Source organism: Triticum dicoccoides, chromosome 2A (assembly GCF_002162155.2).
Source record: "Triticum dicoccoides isolate Atlit2015 ecotype Zavitan chromosome 2A, WEW_v2.0, whole genome shotgun sequence".
Taxonomy (NCBI): Eukaryota; Viridiplantae; Streptophyta; class Magnoliopsida; order Poales; family Poaceae; genus Triticum; species Triticum dicoccoides.
The window spans coordinates 83,427,091-83,449,271 of NC_041382.1; the positions used below are offsets into that span (position 1 = coordinate 83,427,091).

Below are 22,181 nucleotides of genomic sequence, written 5' to 3' on the forward strand. Positions count from 1 at the left end.
TGATCGGCTTCAGTTAGCAGCAGTAGCGAAGGAATCGCTCGATCGGGTTCAGTTAACAGCCATCGATTGATCGCTCGGGTTCAGTAACGCATAGCCTGCAGTGCAATCGCTCGGGTTCAGTTAGAGCCCAACGCCTCGCTCGGGTTCAGTTAGAGTCAACGCCTCGCACACACGCACGTATGTGTACGAGAGAAACGTGCATCGCTCGGCCCCCGACCTCCCACCGTAACCGGGAACTCCCCGAAATTTTCCTCGCCCTCGCTTCTACCACGGTTTTTCTGTCATGGACGGCCCAAAGAATGTCATGCAGCTGCGTCTCCGACCCGCCCAGGACGAAAAGCCCATTTTATGTCATGATTTTTCGTCATAGAAGTAGGAGCCCACCACATCTATGATGATACCGGGTTTTGTCACAATTATCGTCATAGAAGTGTCATATGTATGACAGGAAAAATTTCGTTCGGCCCAAAATGTCACGGATGTGTCTTTTTTTGTAGTGGACGCCCTCGATGCCTATGACATGCTTCTTCTTTGCAAGAGTGTGCAAGTTCCTCATGCCAGCGTGCCATAGCCTCCGATGCCAGAGCCAGCATTTTGAAGCTTTTGATAGAAGACATACGGCAAGCTGTGGTCCTGCTGAGAAATGTACCACGTACAAATCATCTTTCCGATACCCTTCAAAGATTAGAGACTTGTCAGATTCCATTAGAACAAGGCAATGATATTTTCCAAATATCACAATCATGTTTAAATCGCAAAGCATTGAGACAGACATTAAGTTGAAACCAAGGGATTCAACAAGCATCACTTTATCCATGTGTTGATCCCTTGAGATTGCAACTCTACCTAGACCCAATACCTTGCTTTTACCAGTATCAGCAAATGTGATGTGACTCTTGTCAGATGGATGTAAAGTTGAGTCCATGAGAAGACTTCGCTTGCCAATCATGTGATTACTACATCCACTATCAATAATCCATTCTAAAGCAGCTGGTGTCATACCCTACAGTGCAGTTAGGGGGATAGGCTTCACGAAGAGAATTGTGAAGCATAAACATTTGACGAGCAAGTGGATTGTGAAAGCTTAGATCGAGGTTAGGACTGATAGGGCAAGTAGCAAGCAACTCAGGAACAAAATACATAATAAGACCATTTGGGCATTTGATCTTGCGCCCTACAAGATGTTTAAGGTCCCCAGCAATAGCTTCAGACGAATTTGATTTTCGGCTGGAGACCCTTCCCTGCAAAAGAGAGTTAAGCTTTCTTAGCCACCCACATCTTCAAGGGTGGCTTCGAAGCAATGAGTCTAAGTGCAGCATCTGAGAACTTTGGCTTTGAAGCCCTAGCAAATAGTCTTGTAGGAGGGCAATAGTACTCATAAGAATAAGCAGAGTAGTTCTTGGTCTTATGAACATGGCGGTTTGATGAAACGCGCTCATATTCATAGGCCTGAGTATGGTTTCCCTGCAAAACATTTGCGTTAGTGCGACTCAGGTGAGTCCTCTGTCTGTATGAAGCCTTTGGACCATATGAAGCCCGCGGTCTGGGGTTTGTCTTCTTCACTTGTGGTGTCATGACGACATACACAGGAAGATTTTCCAGACACTTTTTCGGCACCCAGACTTTCTTCATAGGTGGCCCATACCTGCAGTTAGTACCAATATACCTGGCAAACACTTCACCATTCTGATTCTTAAACAGTTTATAGTTCGCATCAAAGGATTCATCAATAACAATGAGATTAGCACAAGTGAAGCCAGATAGGGTGGATGGATCCACTGAAGGTTCCTTTGCAGCAACCCATGTGGTTTTGGGGTACTGCTCAGATTTCCAGTAAGAGCCATCAGCATTCATTTTCCTTTCGAACCCAACACCCTCTTTCCTAGGGTTTCGGTTCAGGATCTGCCTTTTGAGGACATCACATAGTGTCTGATGCCCTTTGAGACTTTTGTACATCCCTGTTTCAAGCAATGTCTTCAACCTAGCATTTTCATCAGCAATAGCAGTGGCATCCTCAGCAGAGGGATTAGTTACCACATCAATAGTTGAAGATATTGCAACAGTAGCAGCAGTAGAACATCCAACAATAGAAGTAGCGTTATCACGCTCAATGCATTTAAGACATGGTGGTTCAAATCCTTCCTGAGCGGGACTGATCTGTTTGGCGCGAAGTGACTCGTTTTCCTTTTGAAGATCTTCATGAGCCACTCTCAATTTCTCAAGATCTTGCTTCCTTTGAAGATAATCATAGGAAAGCTTTTCATGAGTCGTTGAGAGCGTTTCATGACGACTTTCAAGTTCCTCATACTTAACATGAAGATTTTTTATGTCTTCAATTAAGGACTGAGATCGAGTCATTTCAGCGTCTAACAGGTCATCGCTTTTGTCTAACAATTTTTGAATATGTTCCATAGCTTTCTGTTGTTCAGTTGCAATTTTAGCAAGTGTTTTGTAGCTGGGTTTAACCACAATCAGAGTCATCTTCACTGGATGTTTGATAGTGAGTAGTGCGTGAGTTTACCTTGGCACCGCGTGCCATGAAGCGGTAGGTGGGAGAGGAGGTGTCCTGGTCATTAGCATCAGCGTCGGTGATGAAGTCATTGTCTTCAATGTTGAAGATGGACTTGGAAACGTAGGCTGTAGCCAGACTTGCAATGCCAGAATCGGACTCCTCCTCAGACTCCTCCTCCGCCCCCTCAGAAGCAAACTCCTCCTCTGAATCCATTTCCTTACCAACAAATGCACGAGCCTTGCCAGATGAGCTCTTCTTGTGTGATGAAGACTTTGATGAAGACTTGGAAGAAGACTTTGAGTATTTCTTCTTCTTCTTGTCGTCAGAATCATATTCCTTGCTCTTCTTCTTGTTGTTGTTCTCATTGTCCCATTGCGGACACTCAGAGATGTAGTGGCCAGGTTTCTTGCACTTATGGCATGTTCTCTTCTTGTAGTCATGAGCAGAAACTTCATCATTCCTTGAGCTAGATCGTGAGGACTTTCTGAAGCCTTTCTTCTTGGTGAATTTCTGGAACTTCTTCACAAGCATAGCAAGCTCCTTTCCAATGTCTTCATGATCATCAGAACTGCAATCAGATTCTTCTTCAGATGAGGAAATAGCTTTTGCCTTCAAAGCACGAGTTCGCCCATAGTTGGGACCGTAGATGTCTCTTTTCTCAGAAAGCTGAAACTCATGTGTGTTGAGCCTTTCAAGTATGTTAGACGGATCGAGTGTCTTAAAGTCAGGGCGTTCTTGAATCATCGGGGCTAGGGTGTCAAATGAGCTGTCAAGTGATCTCAGGAGTGTCTTGACGACTTCATGCTTGGTGATCTCAGTAGCGCCGAGGGCTTGAAGCTCATTTGTGATGTCAGTGAGTCGATCAAACGTGAGCTGAACATTCTCATTGTCGTTTCTCTTGAAGCGGTTGAAGAGGTTGCGAAGGACACCGATTCTTTGATCTCTCTGGGTTGAGACGCCTTCGTTGACCTAGGAGAGCCAGTCCCAGACTAGCTTGGATGTTTTCAGAGCACTCACACGACCATACTGTCCTTTGGTCAGATGACCACAGATGATGTTCTTGGCAGTGGAATCCAGTTGAACAAACTTCTTAACATCAGCAGCGGTGACACCTTCACCAGCCTTGGGAACGCCATTCTTGACGACATACCAGAGGTCGACGTCAATGGCTTCCAAATGCATGCGCATCTTATTCTTCCAGTAGGGATATTCAGTTCCATCGAAGACTGGGCACGTAGCGGAGACTTTGATTATCCCTGCAGTCAACATAGCTAAAACTCCAGGTGGTTAAACTGAATCACACAAAACAAGGGAGTACCTTGCTCTGATACCAATTGAAAGTGCTAGTGATCGACTAGAGGGGGGGTGAATAGGCCATTTTTATGAAAGTCTTCAAAACATGGAAGTTTCGAAGACAAACGATAGAAACAAACCTATTACCATGCAGCGGAAGGTAGACTACACTAAGCAAGCCATAGTCAAGTATTCAATGAGATGAAAGCACAAAGACTAATAGCAGCCAGGCAGTATAGATCAGGATGGAAGATAGTACGAAGCCAAATAGAACAAGTAGTCACACAGTGCAGACAAATAGATAATGCAAACAGGCAATGACTTCACAAGGACCAATCTGCAAATAAAGAGATGGGAAGAATAGAACCAGTGGCTCGTTGAAGACAATGATTTGTTGGACCAGTTCTAGTTGCTGTGACAACTGTACGTCTGGTTAGGGAGGCTGAGATTTAACTCAGAAGACCGCGTCTTCACCTTATTCCCCTTGAGCTAAGGACACCCAGTCCTCGCCCAATCACTCTGGTAAGTCTTCAAGGTAGACTTCCAAACCTTCACATACTTTGTTCACCGGCAATCCACAATGACTCTTGGATGCTCAGAACGTGACGCCTAACCGGCTGGAGGATTCACAGTCCTCAAGTGCAATAAGTCTTCAGATCACACAGACAGGAAGACTTCAGTGATGCCTAACACTCTTTGGCTCTGAGTGTTTAGGGCTTTGTCCTCGCAAGGAAATCTCTCTCAAAGGCTTTGAGGTGGGTTGCTCTCAAACGACAAAGGCTGTACACTAACTCTGAGCAGCCAACAAATTTATGGTGTAGGGGGTGGGCTATTTATAGCCACTAGGCAACCCGACATGATTTGTCCGAAATGACCCTGGGTCACTAAGAAACTGACACGTGTTACCAACGGTCAGATTTCAAACACACACGGCAACTTTACTTGGGCTACAAGCAAAGCTGACTTATCCAGCTCTGGATAAGATTCGCTCTCATTGTCTTTGCTCAAAGACATAGGATTTTGGTTAAGCATCACTTCAGTCATTCTAAATGGTTCACTTGGACCCCACTTAACAGTACGGTGGTTCCTATGACTCAACAAAGGCGAAAAAGAACGACGAAACAACTAAGTCTTCGCGCTCCATAGTCTTCACGCGATGTCTTCTCTTGTCATAGTCTTCAATATGAATGTCTTCACATACCACCTTTGACTTCAATGTCTTCATACATTTTTAGGGGTCATCTTTGGTAGGAAAACCGAATCAATGAGGGACTTCTACCTGTGTTATCCTGCAATTCTCACAAACACATTAGTCCCTCGACCAGGTTTGTCATCAATACTCCAAAACCAACTAGGGGTGGCACTAGATGCACTTACACCCTGCCTCGTGGACAGCCCGGAGATCCACCGACGTACTTCTTCCTCCTATATATATCCATATACCCTAAAAACTTCGGGGAGCGGAATAGATCGGGAGTTCCACTGCCAGAAGCCTCCTTAGCCACCGAAAACCAATCTAGACCCGTTCTGGCACCCTGCCAGAGGGGAAATCCCTCTCCGGTGCCCATCTTCATCATCCCGGTGCTCTCCATGACGAGGAGGGAGTAGTTCTCCCTCGGGGCTGAGGGTATGTACCAGTAGCTATGTGTTTGATCTCTCTCTCTCGTGTTCTTGAGGTGGTACAATCTTGATGTATCACGAGCTTTGCTATTATAGTTGGATCTTATGATGTTTCTCCTCCTCTACTATCTTTGTAATGGATTGAGTTTTCCCTTTGAAGTTATCTTATCGGATTGAGCCTTTAAGGATTTGAGAACACTTGATGTATGTCTTGCGTGGGATACCTGTGGTGACAATGGGGTATTCTATTGATCCACTTGATGTATGTTTTGGTGATCAACTTGCGGGTTCCGCCCATGAACCTATGCATCGGAGTTGGCACACGTTTTCGTCTTGACTCTCCGGTAGAAACTTTGGGGCACTCTTTGAAGTTCTTTGTGTTGGTTGAATAGATGAATCTGAGATTGTGTGATGCATATCGTATAATCATACCCACGGATACTTGAGGTGACATTGGAGTATCTAGGTGACATTAGGGTTTTGGTTGATTTATGTCTTAAGGTGTTATTCTAGTATGAACTCTATGATAGATTGAACGGAAAGAATAGCTTCGTGTTATTTTACTACGGACTCTTGAATAGATTGATCAGAAAGAATAACTTTGAGGTGGTTCCGTACCCTACCATAATCTCTTCGTTTGTTCTCCGATATTAGTGACTTTGGTGTGACTCTTTGTTGCATGCTGAGGGATAGTTATGTGATCCAATTATATTATTATTGTTGAGAGAATTTGCACTAGTGAAAGTATGAACCCTAGGCCTTGTTTCAATGCATTGCAATACCGTTTGTGCTCACTTTTATCATTAGTTATGTTACTGTTTTTATATTTTCAGATTACAAAAATCTTTATCTACCATCCATATACCACTTGTATCACCATCTCTTCGTCGAACTAGTGTACCTATATAATTTACCATTATATTGGGTGTGTTGGGGACACCAGAGACTCTTTGTTATTTGGTTGCAGGGTTGCTTGAGAGACCATGTTCATCCTACGCCTCCTACGGATTGATAAATTTTAGGTCATCCACTTGAGAAAAATTTGTTACTGTCCTACAAACTCTGCACTTGAAGGCCCAACAACGTCTACAAGAAGAAGGTTGTGTAGTAGACATCAGGGATGCAGACAACCGATCAACATGCAAATGTTGGTTTTTTGCCTACATTAGCTCAACCAGACACAATTGAGACAAATATGCAAAATGTCTAAAAACGACACAGGTAACCAAACACGTCCCCGCAAACTTGGAAGGGATGTGTGTGGAAGCACTAAAAGTACGCTACATCTAAAAAAGGAAAATAAAAGAGTGCACTGTGGGTATGATGTCCATCTTCTCCCGTTCGCTTAACATGCCCGATCAGGCATATACAAACAGGTGACAATAGTAGTACAATACAATAATCGCGAGCGTTTAGAGGGTCAAAGTGGTTGTCACCAACGTGCAAAGTTAACTGGTGTGCTTCGGACACATCACGTTAACGAGACAAGGATCCCAAGTCTGAATGCCAGGATTAAGCTGAATTCCGTCTTCAGTTTTTTCACTCTGTATACTGTATAATCTATACTGATTTTGAATTTGCAACGGCTACTACCGTACTACACCATGTTGGGCCTACCCTAACACAACTATGTAGTCTGTACTGCTGCTGAATTTGCAACGGCTACTACACCACGCCAAACCTACCCTAATACGGCTAACAACAATTCCCTCTCCTGGCTATATCGCCTTTTTTTCTTTCTTTTTGACACTAATAATAATCTGGATTATATTCATTTAGAAAAACTAGTCCAAAAGAAATATCCACAACAAGGGCAGTTGTTCCCTTTTCGACAAAAAAAACCCTTGATAAAACAAGCATATCTTAGCCTAGAAGAAAATCGTTCTGAATTGAATCCGGCGCTGCTCGCTTGGTCATCATCACATTGCTACAGAAGAGCAACAATTGTGTCGCCCACGGGTTAGACTAGAAATCAGTCGACTGATTTTTTTCGAGTTGGGTCAATCGATCATTTCGAATTGTCAGATCCACATCCAATGGCTCCCAACCTTTCTTCTACCTCCGTCTCTTCTTCTCCAGTCCGCCTTCCGGGCCGCCGGCCGAACCGCCTGCGACCACCACCAGTGGCCGGCAGCGCTACCGCGCAGCCTCGCCGCCCATGCCCTCCCCAGAACCGCCCCCACCGCCGGTCTAGCCGCTGCCCCCGGCCATCCCTCTATGGCCGCCGGCGTTGAGGTTTTTCACCGGCGAAGTGCATCACCGCCCCCTTCAACACCGTCCACCACCGCCCCCACCCTGAACCCTAAGATAGATACTAGGGTTAGCCTTTCGGCGAGCCCTTCCTTCTCCTTCCTTACCTCTGGCTCACTCCAGCAACTCTCGAAAATTGATTGACCCTATTTCTCGACTGGCATTTAGCTAAACTGGTCGCCCACACAGACCTGTAGACGAAAACTCCTTGTTGATGTTGCCATAGTAGCTACCCGCCACGTATGACGAGGTTTGGGTGGAAGAAGCCGAATCAGGCTAGCGTCACGCGGGGGAACTAGTGACCTGGCCCGCGATCGTCCACGGGTGGGAACAACCTACACAAGACGAGGACATCGGCAACAAGTCGGTAATCAAACCAATACCACGCAACGCCAAAGCACATGATCGACGATGACACTGGCTCACATGCTTCTCAACATTGTCGACCATGCTGCTAAGATGGGTTTGAAGTTGGTGCGACGTGATGCCGCCACCTCCACCCAAAAGACGTCAACACCAAACCAATATATAACCCTAATTTATGCATCGAACACACAAAACCGGGGATCCCCACACCCCGTTGGCGGAGTAGCAGACGGGGGAGGGGGGCATCGACCTTGCCGGAGGGAGGAGGTAGAGATATGAAGAAAGGAGCGATTTAGGGATGGCAACTAGGTCAGAGAAGACGGTTAATGTTGATTGGGTCTTTCCTAGTGCAGAGCTAACTGTATCTTCTCGCTATTGGCTAGAAACTTACAGCGATGCTTAAACCATTGTAGAAGAAGCACAAAAAGGAATCCAAGTTATACAGTAACAAAAAAGACATTTTTTAGAAAATACGTATGTGTTGTTTTGGAAGTAATCACCAGAGAAGGCACATTGAAGATTCTAGACATATATTGATTACAAATTGCACTCACTGGGTGTGCTATTTTTTAAGGTCGGCGTATTATATTGGATAGCTAAATGGCCATTGCTGGCAACACACCACCTTCCTCTTCGACAGTTGTACACATATTTATCAACTTCATTTTAGTCATGTTACATATATGTCACCGTTTTACGATCATATGGATGTTCGGGTGCCTCGGCCTTGTCATGTCGTCCTTAGTTTTACCTATAGACGATGTTGAAGGTATGTTGTATGAGTTGCATAAGGGCACCAGGAGATCAAAAAAGCATTAGAGAGGCGAGGCTAAGCAATGGCGATTGGGTTGTGGAAGGACCTCTAAAGGTCAAAATAAGTTGTAGAGACATCGAGGCTCCACAAGTCTATGTGTTAGGTTTTAGGTCGATGGGATGGATATTGGTGCCACAAACAAAGAACCTGGCAAGTAGGCAAAAAGTGTTCAATGTGGTTACTCAAGACCCAAGTGTTATTTTTTGCTATTACTAAACTCGAGGGGGGCGACGATGAGCAATTTTTTGTACCATGGCATGAGACATGGGACTGAGAAGGGATCACATGGAGGGGTATGGGCGAGCACTACCCATCAGGTTTGTTCCTCTTACCACCCCGACACGGTGGTAGGCACAAGTTTTGCATCAAAGCATCATGTCTCCCCCCCCTCGCCCCTCCTCTTGAGCCGATGAACATTAGATGCAAAAACTTTGGCTAACTATCATGAATACAATCCAACTCATTGTTCGTTTGTAATCCAAGAATCACACATGAATTTCGGAGAAAAAAGTTCAATCCTGCAAAATCCAAACCTCAGTTAATGAAACGTTCACCCTACAATATCTTCCTAGCCAAAAAGAATATGGAACTGTGGCACCCAACATTTCATTTCAAATCAAACGAAAAAAACTACTTGAATCCCTCCCCTTCCGTATCCCCCTGAATTTCCGAGCATTCCACGTCAAACCGTCCTGACTTTGCAAAAGAATGCACAAAAGCCTGGAAAAAGAATGGGCGAAATTCACAAAAAATTATACCAGTGACTGGGGACGTGGGACCGGGAAGGGATCACATATAGGGGTTCAAGCAAGCATTGCTCGATGGGTTTGTCTCCGTTAACGTTCCGGCATGGTGGCCGACACAAGTTTATTAATGGCTTACCACTAACCGTCTTCTTCATCAAGTAGGAGATACTGTTCGCATCAAAGCATGATGTTTCACCCCTCCCCCTCCCCCTCGCCCCTCTTCTTGAACCAACGAACATTAGATGCACAAACTTTATCTAAGTACCATCGGCACCATGTTTCACTTCGATCCAACTCTGTGTTTGTGTTTGCAACGCAAGAATCAGGAATGAATTTCGTAGAAAAAGGTTTGATCCCACCCAAACCTCAGCCACTGAAAGGTTCATCCTACAATGTCTTCCTCAAGCCAAGTAGGAGATGGCACCATGGCACCCAACATTTCATTTCAAATCGAAGGGAGAAGAGTGCTTTTGTTCGGAGCCGGTCTCCATTTCCCTCCCAAAAACGCCCTGCCCGCACGCACCATCGCCGCTGCTCACACACACTGAAAGGCCCCGAGTATGAACGCCAAAACCATAATATAACCACACGCCTGCTTCCCCTCCATCCCCCCCACCTCCTCCCCCGACGCGAACCAGAATTCCTCACGCCCGACCCAAACCCTGCACCGCCGGAGCCCCGAATCCACCCCGCCGATCCGCCCCGAACCCTAGGGATCCGCCCTGATCCGCCGCCGCCCCTCCGCGCCGCAAACCCTAGGGATCCGCGGAGCCTCCGCCGGCGGCGGGGCTCCTCCGCGGCGGCGGCTTCGGCATGGCGGACCTGGTGGGGAGGGCGGTGAGGAAGGCCTTCCCGGGGTTCGGGGTCTTCTCCGGCGTGGTGGAGTCGTACGACGCCGAGGCCGGGTACTTCCGCGTGCTCTACGAGGACGGCGACTCCGAGGAGATCGACGCGGACGAGATGGGCTCCATCCTCGTGGGCGCGCCCATGCCGCCGCAGCCGGAGACTCCCGGGGGTTCCGCCGGGAAGCGGCCTAAGAAGCGGAGGCGGGGGGACGGGGAGTCCCCGCAGGGGAACGTTTCTGTGGTGGCCGAGACCGTAGATGGAGATGGGCTGGCAAACGGGCCTCTGCCTGTGCTTGCAACGCCGGCGAAGGGGGGAGGAGCGGGTGGGGAAAATGGGGAGGCGATGGCGGAGACGGCGGGGAAGAAGCGGAAGATTGGCCCTAGCCCAGTTCGTCGGAGCGCGAGACAAGCGAAGGCGGCGGCATTGGCGGCTGAAATGGAGGCGGCCGCTAATGTAGCTGCCGCTGCAGAGGCTGCCGAGACTTCATCCGCCGAGGATGTGGCTCCGGCTCTGATTGCTGCTACGCCGCAGCAGTCTGGGAGGAAGCGTCAGCGTGCAAATGGGAGTGGTCGGTCTCGCGCAGTCGCGAGGGATTTAGAGGATGCTGCGCTGGATAGGCCGCTGCAAAAGCCGAACCTGCCACCTTCGTCACAGGGCCTGGATTTGGAAGGCCTCCCTGTTATGGATGTCTTTCAAGTCTACTCCTGCTTGAGATCATTTAGCAAGCAGCTTTTCCTAAGCCCGTTTGCACTGGAGACATTTGTCGCGGCGCTGCGGTGTAAGCACGTGAACCCCTTGATAGACTGGGTGCATTTTGCTTTGCTCCGCTCTCTGAAGAACCACTTAGAAGATCTGGCCCATGAAGGAGACCCTCCGGCAATACAGTGTATTAGGTAAGAGTCTTTGATTCCCTATTTTATACAGGCTTACTAGTTTTAGGTCATGAGAGACTCGTCTTTTAATTATCTACTGCTAATTGCATAGGAATCTTAACTGGGAACTCTTAGACCTAGCAACTTGGCCAATCTATCTTGCCGAGTACTTACTGACTCGTGGTTCAGAACTGAGGTATGGTATGAAGCTTACAGATCTAAATCTGTTAGATACAGAGTACTATTGGCAGCCAGCAACAGTAAAACTCGAGCTGCTGCGCTCACTCTGTGACGATGTTATTGAGATTGAGGCTATACGTTCAGAACTTGGTTCAAGGATGTCTGAGTTAGATGGAAATGATGAGGGCTGTAGAGCTACTGGTTCAAGAAGAAAAAAGAGAGGTTCTTCTGTTGTGGCCCTAGCAGATTCTTCTCAGCCTCCAGAAGGCTCTGATGATATGGATGATGGTAACAGTGACGAATGTTATCTGTGTGGTATGGATGGCAACCTGTTATGCTGCGATGGCTGTCCTTCAGCTTTTCACTCAAAATGTGTGGGGGTGGTGGAGGACCTATTGCCTGAAGGAGAATGGCATTGTCCCGAGTGTTCGATGCAGAAGTACAATGGGTCCAGAAATATGGCAAAGCTTGTCAGAGGAGCAGAGGTTCTGGGAAGTGATCCACATGGACGACTATACTTTGGCACCTGCGGCTATCTTTTGGTGTAAGTCAGTTTAGACTTCCTCCTTTGGTCTTCTTATGTGTATATCTTTCTGAGAGTTCCTTTACTCTGCTGTCATTGTTTAGGCTTCCTAATGACTAGTCAAAGTATTTGTCATAGTTGTATGCTTGAGTACCATTCTGTGTTGATTGTACCATGACATCATCCATCAATTGTTAGACTTTTGTGTCGCAATTACATTCCCACATGCGGTTTATGTTTCACTGTACATCTAGTTCCCATTCCTTTGCACTTCATCTGCTTAATTTGTGCTGTTTATTTCTCCACAAAGATCATCACACTAATTTCTTTTGTTGGCCACAGACCCCCCTGTGCTTTATGTGCCAGTGAGTTCTCATCGTGTCGATGAATATCGCTGTTGCTTGTAGTTTTTTCAGCCGTGCTTTCGTGCTGATATGGGTTCTCATTTTATTCTTTATTATAATAATAGGTCAATTAACTATACAGTTTTGGGGATAAAGCAAGGGAATAACTGCAATACTCTGGTTTTGCAAGATTGAGTTTATTTCATTTTGTAGGCTCCGATCAAGGCTTCGCAGAAAAATGAGATACATATATTGCATAAATGCGATGATTTGTTTTTCTTTGGAAATTGATCCTATATGTTTGCACTCCAGTTAAATGGTTGAATTTTGCACTAATAAATAAATGACCTTATGAACTTGCAGGGTTGATTCATGTGATGTAGACTCTCCATGTCATTATTATGGCCAGATGGATCTTCATTCCCTTATTACAGTGTTAACTCCATGTCATCCGTCTTACAATCCGATCCTAAATGTGATCTCTTTGTTTCGGGGTATTGCAACTGAAACATATAATATTAACGGGCGATATGAGAACAGCAAGGAATGTAGTACCTCGGACCATGAAACAGACCGCAGGCAGTCATCACTGAAACAATCTAGTGAGCATGAACAGTGTACCATAGAAAAGCATGGCTCTCAACAATTGGATACCGGGAAAATTTGCACCTCAAATTCAGATCAGGATGTCTCACACCAGAGTTATACCCTGAGACGTGCGACAATTTCTCAAAACGGCAATGAAACTACTGCTAATGAGAAGCCCAATCAAACTTCACAACCTAATGCATCTGGTGCCAACAAGGATAGCTGCAATTCTAAGCAAGATGATGTTGGCTTGCATGTTAATGGTTTGTCTGCAGAGAACCAGAAAGATGCATCACCTAAAAAAGAAGCAAGTAACTGCTGTCTAAGTTCTGGGAATGCTATGTATATAAACTACTACAGTTTCGGTCAAATAGCAGCATCGGCTGCTGAAGAGTTAAAGCACAAGCTTTCAGAGAATGAGGAAGGAAAGAAGCATGGCCCGGATGCAGTTTCTTTTCGGCTAAAAACAATATGTAAGAAATATGTTAATGTTTTTGCACTGACTGATCAAAAGTTATCTGTGGAGCTCCTAAAGGAAAAATGTGGCTGGTGCAACTCCTGCCAAATCAGTGGTGGTAGTGATTGCATTTTCAGATTTACTGACGTTAAGTGTATGGAGAGTCCTAAGCCATGTGCTGTTGGTCCTTTGTCAGAAAAGAACAAGGAAAGTCATATTGTCCTTGCTACACATAGCATGTTGTCAATTGAAAAACGCCTGAATGGTTTGCTGTCTGGTCCATGGCAAAATCCACAATATAGCATGTATTGGCGTAAGGCAGTTCTTATGGCTTCAGATGTATCATTACTGAAGCAGCCTCTTCTCATGGTATACCTTTTTGAATGCTTTGTCCTTATTAAAGGCTTTATTATTTAATCTGCATGTACCAAACTCTCACATGATTATCTCCCAATACTCTGCAGTTAGAGTCCAGTCTGCGACGTGTTGCCTTCTCAGGAGAATGGCAAAAACCAGCAGACTCTGTTGAAGTTGTTGGGTCTGCAGCCCATATCTTGGTCCGTACATCTAATAAGTCTGCAGGTTATGCAATTGCTAGAAAGCCAGGGAGGAAGCCACTTGCTATTGAGCTCAAAGTCGACCTCCGTGATGTTGGTGTTTATTGGTGGAGGGGCGGAACATTGTCCCGTCAAGTGTTTCACTGGAAGAGGTTGCCTCAGTCATTGGCCTGCAAATCTGCTCGGCAAGGTTGTATCTCCAATCTTCTGTCAGTTTCCAGATACACTATTTTCCGATGTATTAAACCTTTGTGACCTTGTATGTCTCAGCTGGACGCAAGAAAATTCCCACCATAGTGTATCCCGATGGTTCACAATTTGCCAGGAGGTCCAAATACATAGCTTGGCGAGCTGCTGTGGAAATGGCACAAAATGTGTCCCAGCTCATTTTGCAGGTAATATATTCTCTTTCTTTTGGGAAGTATCAATAAAATTGGGCCACTGAATTGTTCTTTATGTACCTTCAGATTAAAGAGCTTGAATTGAACATCAAGTGGCCTGAGATATTGAGCACTCTCTCTTCTGCAATTGCAACAAAGGAAACCCAGAAAATAGCAAGGTTTTTCAAGAAAGTTATAATTCGCAGAAAACGTATAGAAGCAACGAATGTGGAATATCTACTTGATTTTGGAAAGAGGGAGAATATTCCTCCTGTTGTTGCTAAACATGGAGTAAAATTTGAGGAGCCCTCTAGCGAGAGGAACAGGTACTGGTTGAGTGAAAGTCATGTCCCGTTGAGTCTTTTGAGGGCATATGAAGCCAAAGCAATAAATCGCTCACTTAAAAAGAAAGACAGCGAGGACAGCTCACCTAAAAAGAAGAAAGACACCAATGACCGCTCACGTAGAAAGAAGAAAGACACCGATGATCTTTCTAAGATGAGCGACTTCAGTCCCGAAAAGCCAAAAAGATCAAGATCAGTGTTTGATGACCTCCTAGAGAAAGCACAAAAACTGGAGGAAGCACAAAAACTAGAGGAAGCACAAAACCTCCTAGAGCAAGCACAAAAACTTCCCAGCAGGCTTTGCGGTCAGTGTTTCAAAACAGTAACTGCCAGGTATGTAATTAAGCCAAATGTTCATTTATTCATTTAAGTAAAGCAAGCAAGTCATTAAAATTTCATTGCAAAAGTGTCAGTTCTTTTTTCTTATCCACACTTATGTATTATAGTATGGATTTTGCCATGGTTCTTGTTCTTTGCATGTCTTGCTGATTAGGTATGCTGAGTCAGTTACACTTGCCTAACTATTCATCCCTACCTTTTGGATATAATTGTTCAGATAGTACTGTATTGTGTTTATCTGGCAATATCTAAAGAAAGTACTCCCTCCATAAAGAAATATAAGAGCGTTTAGATCACTACTATGCTGAGTCAGTTACACTTGCCTAACTATTCATCCCTACCTTTTGGATATAATTGTTCAGATAGTACTGTATTGTGTTTATCTGGCAATATCTAAAGAAAGTACTCCCTCCATAAAGGAATATGAGCGTTTAGATCACTACTTTAGTGATCTAAACGCTCTTATATTTCTTTACAGAGGAAGTAAGAAATTTCTTGCATGACTGGGTTTTGCTATGCCTGTTATTAGTATTTGATTTCTGAAGTCTAGGTGATTATCTCCCTCCCTCCCTGAGTGTGTACCAACTTTTGCGGTATGTACAACCATTGCCAATCTAGCCGATGTTGATATTCCTGTACAAGCTACACAGTTGAAATTGCTAATTATATTTAGCAAATACTTTGGCAAAAGTTATTGGTATAGGAATCAGCTTTTAGCATTTTGACTTCTCCTGCAAGGTCATATACTTTGCTTGAAAAAAAAATTGAACTGAAACTGGAAATACATTTCAGTAGCTTCTGCAGCTTGTTCTCAGTGTTGCCAATATATTCTCTGTTTTGTTGAATGGTACATTTTTTTTGGCTAGTTATTTGACTCTCTCCCTCTTTTTGTCTTCTGAACAGGGAAGCTGTGAACTGCAAATATTGTGAAGGTATTTACAAATTGCAAATATGCAGATTTTTTTTTTCTTGTTACATATGTATCATTATAGTCCTTAAGACTGTCGAAGAAAATATATAGCCCTTATTTTGTTGTGTGTGTATGGGATATGCGTTTTATTTTTTGCGGGGCCTTATGTATGTCATATGATGAAAAAAAAGTTCAATTGTTAGGAATTTTTTAGGTGATCCATCATCAAGTATTAAGTTTGGCCTTTTACTTCTAATATTGATGCTTGGAGTTATACTGGGACTCAGCTGCAATATTCTCTTGTTCTATGCAGCACTTTTCCATAGAAAACATTTCAACGTTCCTAGAGGTGCTGTGGATACCGTCTATGTTTGCAACAAGTGCCTAGCTGAAAAGGTCGAGCCGGTGGTGTCTCCACAGAAAAAGGCAGCATCAAAGAAGAGCTCTCCGAAAAAGAAGCAGAAGAAGCAACTACGAAAGAGTTTAAGGAGAAGAAAACAGATAGTTATCAACCTCAAGAAGAAAACCAGACAGAAGAATGGCAAGCCTGGCCGGCCTAGAAAGAATCCATTGAGTGTGTCAAAGAATAAGTCACAAAAGATGTCTGACAGTCAACCATCAAATGAAGCCAAGAATGAACCGGTGAAACGCATATCAAAAAGGTTATATGATAAGTACATGAAAGGCAACTCAGATAAATCCGAGCATACAGCAAGCTGTCGTAAGAAGAAGAGGACAGCTTCGCATTACTCGTACTGGTTAGATGGTCTTCGATGGACACAGAACACAGCTGATGAACAGGCAACAAATTTTAGGAAAGCAAGAATTGTTTTTCCATCTGAAGATGTTAAGATTTCAGAAACCAGTCCAGTATGCTGTCTTTGTAAGAAATGCTACAGTGGAGATGCTATTTATATTGCTTGTGAGAATTGTGAAGGTAAGATATGTTTACTTTGATGGTAATGTTAAGAAAATGGTTTACTTCATGCTATGTATCTCCGTGATCTTCAAACAAACTTATAATTGTTCACTTTGACAATTGCATTGGCCAAAAACTCTTCATTATCATTTATTTTAGCCCTGGCCCTTACAAGTGAGCAACAGTTGACCCTTCAATATTTGTCGTGATCCTCCTAGAACAGTAATTATTACTTTCTTTTCCCATGGATTATGTCCTAAGCTATGTGACATATATCCTTTCCTAAGCTAACATTACTTTTGTCTCAGCAAGACAAACAATTGTTTTTGGAATTTGGCTGTGTATTTCATTCACTTCAATTGCTCCTCATACCATGGGAAGCTGTCATAGTTTAAATGATGCATTTCTGATTGCGCTGGTTCTTCCCTGCAGATTGGTTCCATGGGGATATATATTCTATTACCATAGAAAATGCCAATAATCTCATAGGCTTCAAGTGTCATGCATGCCGTCTGAGAGCTGTTCCTGTTTGTCCATATGCACAAGCTAATGCAATTCTTAAGGATCAATCAGACAGGGAAGACACCATTGATAGGTCTATAGAGGACAAGCACAGCAATTGTCCGAAAGATCTGTTCACTTCCAATGATCTGAAAGAGCTTCACACTCATAACATTGGGGAGCTCCAGAGTCATAGCATTGAGGAACAGGTTCCTGATAGTATTTGTTTGGAAGTGCTAGAAGATTATAATGATCTGAAAGAGTCAGACAGTCATAGCACTGAGAGAGAGCCAGTCAGTAATAACACTGAGAAAGAGCCAGGTAGTCATAGCACTGAGAAAGAGCTTGATGATTGTAATGGGTTAAAGGAGCTGGAGAGCCATAACAATATGGAAGAACTTGACAGTCACAGCACTGAGAAAGAGCTTGATGATTGTGATGGGTTAAAGGAGCCGGAGAGCCATAACAATATGGAAGAGCTTGACAGTCATAGTACTGAGAAAGAGCTTGATGATTGTAATGGGTTGAAGGAGCTGGAGAGCCATAACAACATGGAAGAGCTTGACAGTCATATCACTGAGAGGAGTCCTCATGATCATAATAATCTGAATGAGCTTGACAATCACTGGGGTGAGAAAAAGCTTGATGATTGTAACTGTCTGAGTGAACTTGGCAATCATAACAATGTGATAGATCTCAATGAGAACAGTCCAGAAGAGCTTGGCTGTACTGAAGATAGCAAATTTTCTGCAGGAGAAACACAATGTCTGAAAGAGCTGGACAAACTGAAAGATCTCGACAATCTTAACAGTAAAAAAGAGCTTGGTAATCACAACCATCTGGACAAGCTTGATCGCCATAGCAGTCTAAAGGAGCTTGAAAATCATAGTAGTGTGGAAGAGCTTGATAGTCATGACTACCCAAAAGAGCTTGATGATCAGAACCGTCTGAATGATCTTGGTAATCATAAAAATGATCTTGGTAATCATAAAAATCTAAAAGAGCTTCATAGTGCTCAAAATGGCCAAGTTACTGCAGTAACACATACAGATGGTTTAATAGATGAGCAGTTTAACACTAGAATATCTAACAAAGAAGCCATGATCATGACATCCGAAAGTGATTTGGTGAAGGAATCTATTGCTTTACAATCCAACGGTAGTTCCGTGGATAATATTGTTCCTGCTGAACTGGAGATGGATATTCAGGTTCCCCTGAGCTTATTGACTTTGTAGGATATATGTCAAAAGAGCAGTGCATTCCAGCATGACTTTCCGTGAGCTTGTACTGTTCAGTCTTGCTGCTGCTTTGGTAGAGAATTCCTTCTGATTAGCTTGGGTTGTTGAGCTACCTGACAGCTTAGTTTTGTGCTATAGGATATTACATTGGTGATGCAACCCAGTAATAATAATCTACAAAAAGGAAAAATATATGTTTGTGGATTCATCGTATTTTGGCCATTTCCTTAGGGAAATATGCTGACCTGACAAGCGCAGCATTGGAGCTATTGACTATGCCACCACAAGTGTTTATTATGGTTTTCATTCTTGGCTGAGCTGACATAGGAAATATCTGGGCCCCATTTCCTTCCCATGCTTTCTGGTCAGAACTTGTGATTCATGTTGCACTATGAGGTTACATGTTGATTGGGATGTCTTTGAGTACAAGTGACTGGTTTTTGGTTGTGCTGCACTTACTCATGATGCACAAGGTGGGCTCCAATTTTGTTTACGTATCTAATTTGTTTGTGTTGAATGTAAACATGTTTCATGCTGAAAAGAAATTAACATTTAACAATTTTCCTTTCCTGCTGTGATGATATAGTGATACACAGAACTAGATCCCATGTTTTTTTTTTGCTCTAGCAAAGGTTCACACTAAGCTCCTGTGCTGGGTCTATCATGTTCTTAGCAATAGGCCAAAAGTGATGAAAATACTGCTGCAGGAATATCATAGTGCTAGTTTTACATGTATGGTTTTTGTTACCATTATGGGCTCATTAAGGCCAAAGAATGAGTTACGAGTACCATATCATGTTGAAGCAGTGGGAGCTCGTGTTGTTCCTCTGACAATTCAGTGGTTAACATTTATCCATATCATATCAAATCATCAAGCTGGTAAATCCACGGCATGTTCTTCCTATAGCAGATTGTTTCTCCAGCTGGCACTCACCTATGTATCTGATCTAGTTCATTCTCCTTGTGAACAGGATGGAGACATAGACGAACCACTTGCTACCGCCGTCGAGCACGAGGCCTTCCCATTCTCCAGACCTCCCTAGTGCACCCATAGATGGTGCACCAGACTGACCAGTCGACCTGACGTTCCATTTTAAGTGTTCCCCAGTGCTTCTAACAGCGTTCCAATGCAAGCGCAACCCGGCCATGCCGCGGAGCAATTCATGTCAACATCCTTGATCTTATTTTGTATACATAGGGTTCCTTTAGGTTTTATTAGGGGAGATGCCCATGCAGTGTGACTGTCAGATTCAGAAGGGTAGTAGAACGCTGCTGTTACGGTGCTTGCTGGTTCAGTTCTGGTTTAGCGAGGCTGCCAGCATTCCTAGATGTAAAAATCTAGTTGTCAGATCAAGTTTCAGTGCCTTGCCGCAGTGAATTGCTGCACTCTGGGTGGTTTTGGGTGAGGCGCTGTGTTTTTCCTCTGCCCAGCAGCTATTTGGGGAGCGGTGGTGTCCCGTCTGTGTTCCTTCCAACTCCTGAGTTCAGAACGAAAGGAATGGCCGGCAGAGGTGCCTCATCATCATGGTGCTGGTGGTGGTGACGGCGGTGCTGGTCTGCAATGGTTTCGCTGACTTTGAACTGCCGCGACCGTCGGGGTGTTCAGTGCACGGTGATGACTTGCTGCGTCAAAGTAAAAAAACTCGTCGGTTGGCTGGTGACGACGGTGACGGTTTTAGCAGGCGTCGCTGTGTGAAGCTTACTGCTTCCTCTACAAAATGAGCCAGCAGAGCTCTCATGCATCCTTGCTTCGCCAAAACTTTTGCTGAGAACTGTCGTTGGTGTCTTGCCGTCGGAGCGTGGGCTCATCATCATCATCATCACCGGAGGTGCCTGCGGTGCACCGATCTCTGACAAACGCCGGCGGTTGCACCGGTCTCATCCTCACCTGAAAACATCTCCTCTGGATCACCCACCGTGCGCACTGCGCAGGCAGCCTTTGGGCTATGTTTTCTGATGGTGCATGTGCAGGGTAGAATCGCCAACCTCTTTCGAACCACTCCCCGGCCGGCGGGTTGCCATGAGTGACACGCATTCCGTCGCAGATTGATTGATTGAGTATAGTATCTAACCTGGCGTCACCTTCGACCATCAATCATAGCCCCGTCCGGCCGGTCGGCACCCTCATTCGCCACCCCTCGTCGCCGGTCTCCATCCATCCCAAAAGACGAAAGCGACGCGCACGACGGTCGACAGCCACCCAATCGAACGTACCGCGTACGTACCTACGTACTTCATGACAAACAAAGTACTCCTCCAGCAAAGCAGCCATGCTTCTGCCACTTCACTCCATATCACGGCCCCGTTTCCCCGTCGGCCCGGCCCGAACCCATCCAACCGCACTGCTCCTGCACTGTAGGGTAACCTCGATGATACGATGAATTATGAGAGCAACGAACGGCTGTGGAATTATTAAGCCAGCCGGTGGTTGGCACCACACCGTCACATGGTGGCATGGCAGCAGCTAGCAGTGCCTGGAAGGCTGGACGGGCAGCAGTGATGGCGCGCTCACATGACTCCTGTGATCGCCCGGAGCCGCGTCCTGCGCGTACGGAACCAATCAGTGCAAAACGTGATGACTTTGTTTCCCGTTCACTGCCCGCACAACGTACCGTCAGGTACTAGACGTACGCTTGAACGAAGGGGGTAAATCATGCCCCACTCCACACATCCTGTATGGGACCGCCATTTAAGGCCTCTTTAAACACATAATCCAAATGTTATGTTCTTCCATTTCAATCTTACACGATTTTATCCTTTTATCGCGCCACATAAAAAAACAAAGGATTCTTTTTAAGAGTTTCAAAATCTTACCAAAATGCTTGGAATCGAAGAGCCTTCGGTTATGGTAAGACTCAAGCGACTGTAAACTAGTGAGATCGCACGCGATTTTGTGGACTGTGCGATTCATTCGTTCATGCTCATCGAGCGTGAAACGATGGCAATGCAGATGCAAGGACTCATCGTGTGGGGATTGGTGTTTCGGGCGCCTGAGATGATGACTTAGGTGGCGGCACGACTCATGGAGTTTGGGTGAGGGTGGAGCAGTAAGATGCAATGTGGTAGTGGTGTCCGCCACGGTTTAACATTTTGGCAAACAATTATTTTTCGAACCTGACCAAAGCATATTGAATTCAGAAATTTTAGAAGTTACTTTTTTTGGAATTTGATCCATATCAATATTCACTTATTTCTAATGGATTTTGATCAATAGGGAATTTGTTTTCAAATTGTTTTCAATCTCGCCCAAATGGCACCCGCCAAAATTACTGAAATTCTTTCAACTTTTGTTGAGATTTAAAACGTTGGTGACGGTTGTAGGTGGGGACGATAGCACTAATTTGGTAAGAGTGAGGGTGACTCAAGGTTGAAGAAGCGGGAGGATCCATGAAACTGAGATCCAATGATGTTCTCCTAAGAGTAAAATACAACACAAGTCCTGAAACTACTCGAAGGGGGTCAAGTTAGTTCTAATTCTATGAAAATGCATACCTAGGTCATAAAAGTTTGCTAAGTGTGTCACCACGGTCCTATCTGTGCTACATAAACTTTTACTTGCACAAGTGGCAATTTGACTACTGC

At 44.7% G+C, this 22,181-nt stretch overlaps 1 protein-coding gene across 1 annotated transcript; it reads left to right on the top strand.

Annotated features, from left to right (window-relative positions):
* Nucleotides 1-10,182: 10,182 nt before the first annotated feature.
* On the top strand, nucleotides 10,183-20,117 carry LOC119353456 (DDT domain-containing protein PTM-like). Its single transcript, XM_037620078.1, has 10 exons — nucleotides 10,183-11,340; nucleotides 11,432-12,043; nucleotides 12,730-13,780; nucleotides 13,876-14,158; nucleotides 14,239-14,363; nucleotides 14,436-15,025; nucleotides 15,935-15,963; nucleotides 16,255-16,878; nucleotides 17,293-19,072; nucleotides 19,571-20,117. Exons 1-9 carry the CDS (start codon nucleotides 10,415-10,417, stop codon nucleotides 18,594-18,596), a joined length of 5,544 nt encoding a protein of 1,847 aa, XP_037475975.1. The 5' UTR covers nucleotides 10,183-10,414; the 3' UTR covers nucleotides 18,597-19,072; nucleotides 19,571-20,117.
* Nucleotides 20,118-22,181: the final 2,064 nt, after the last annotated feature.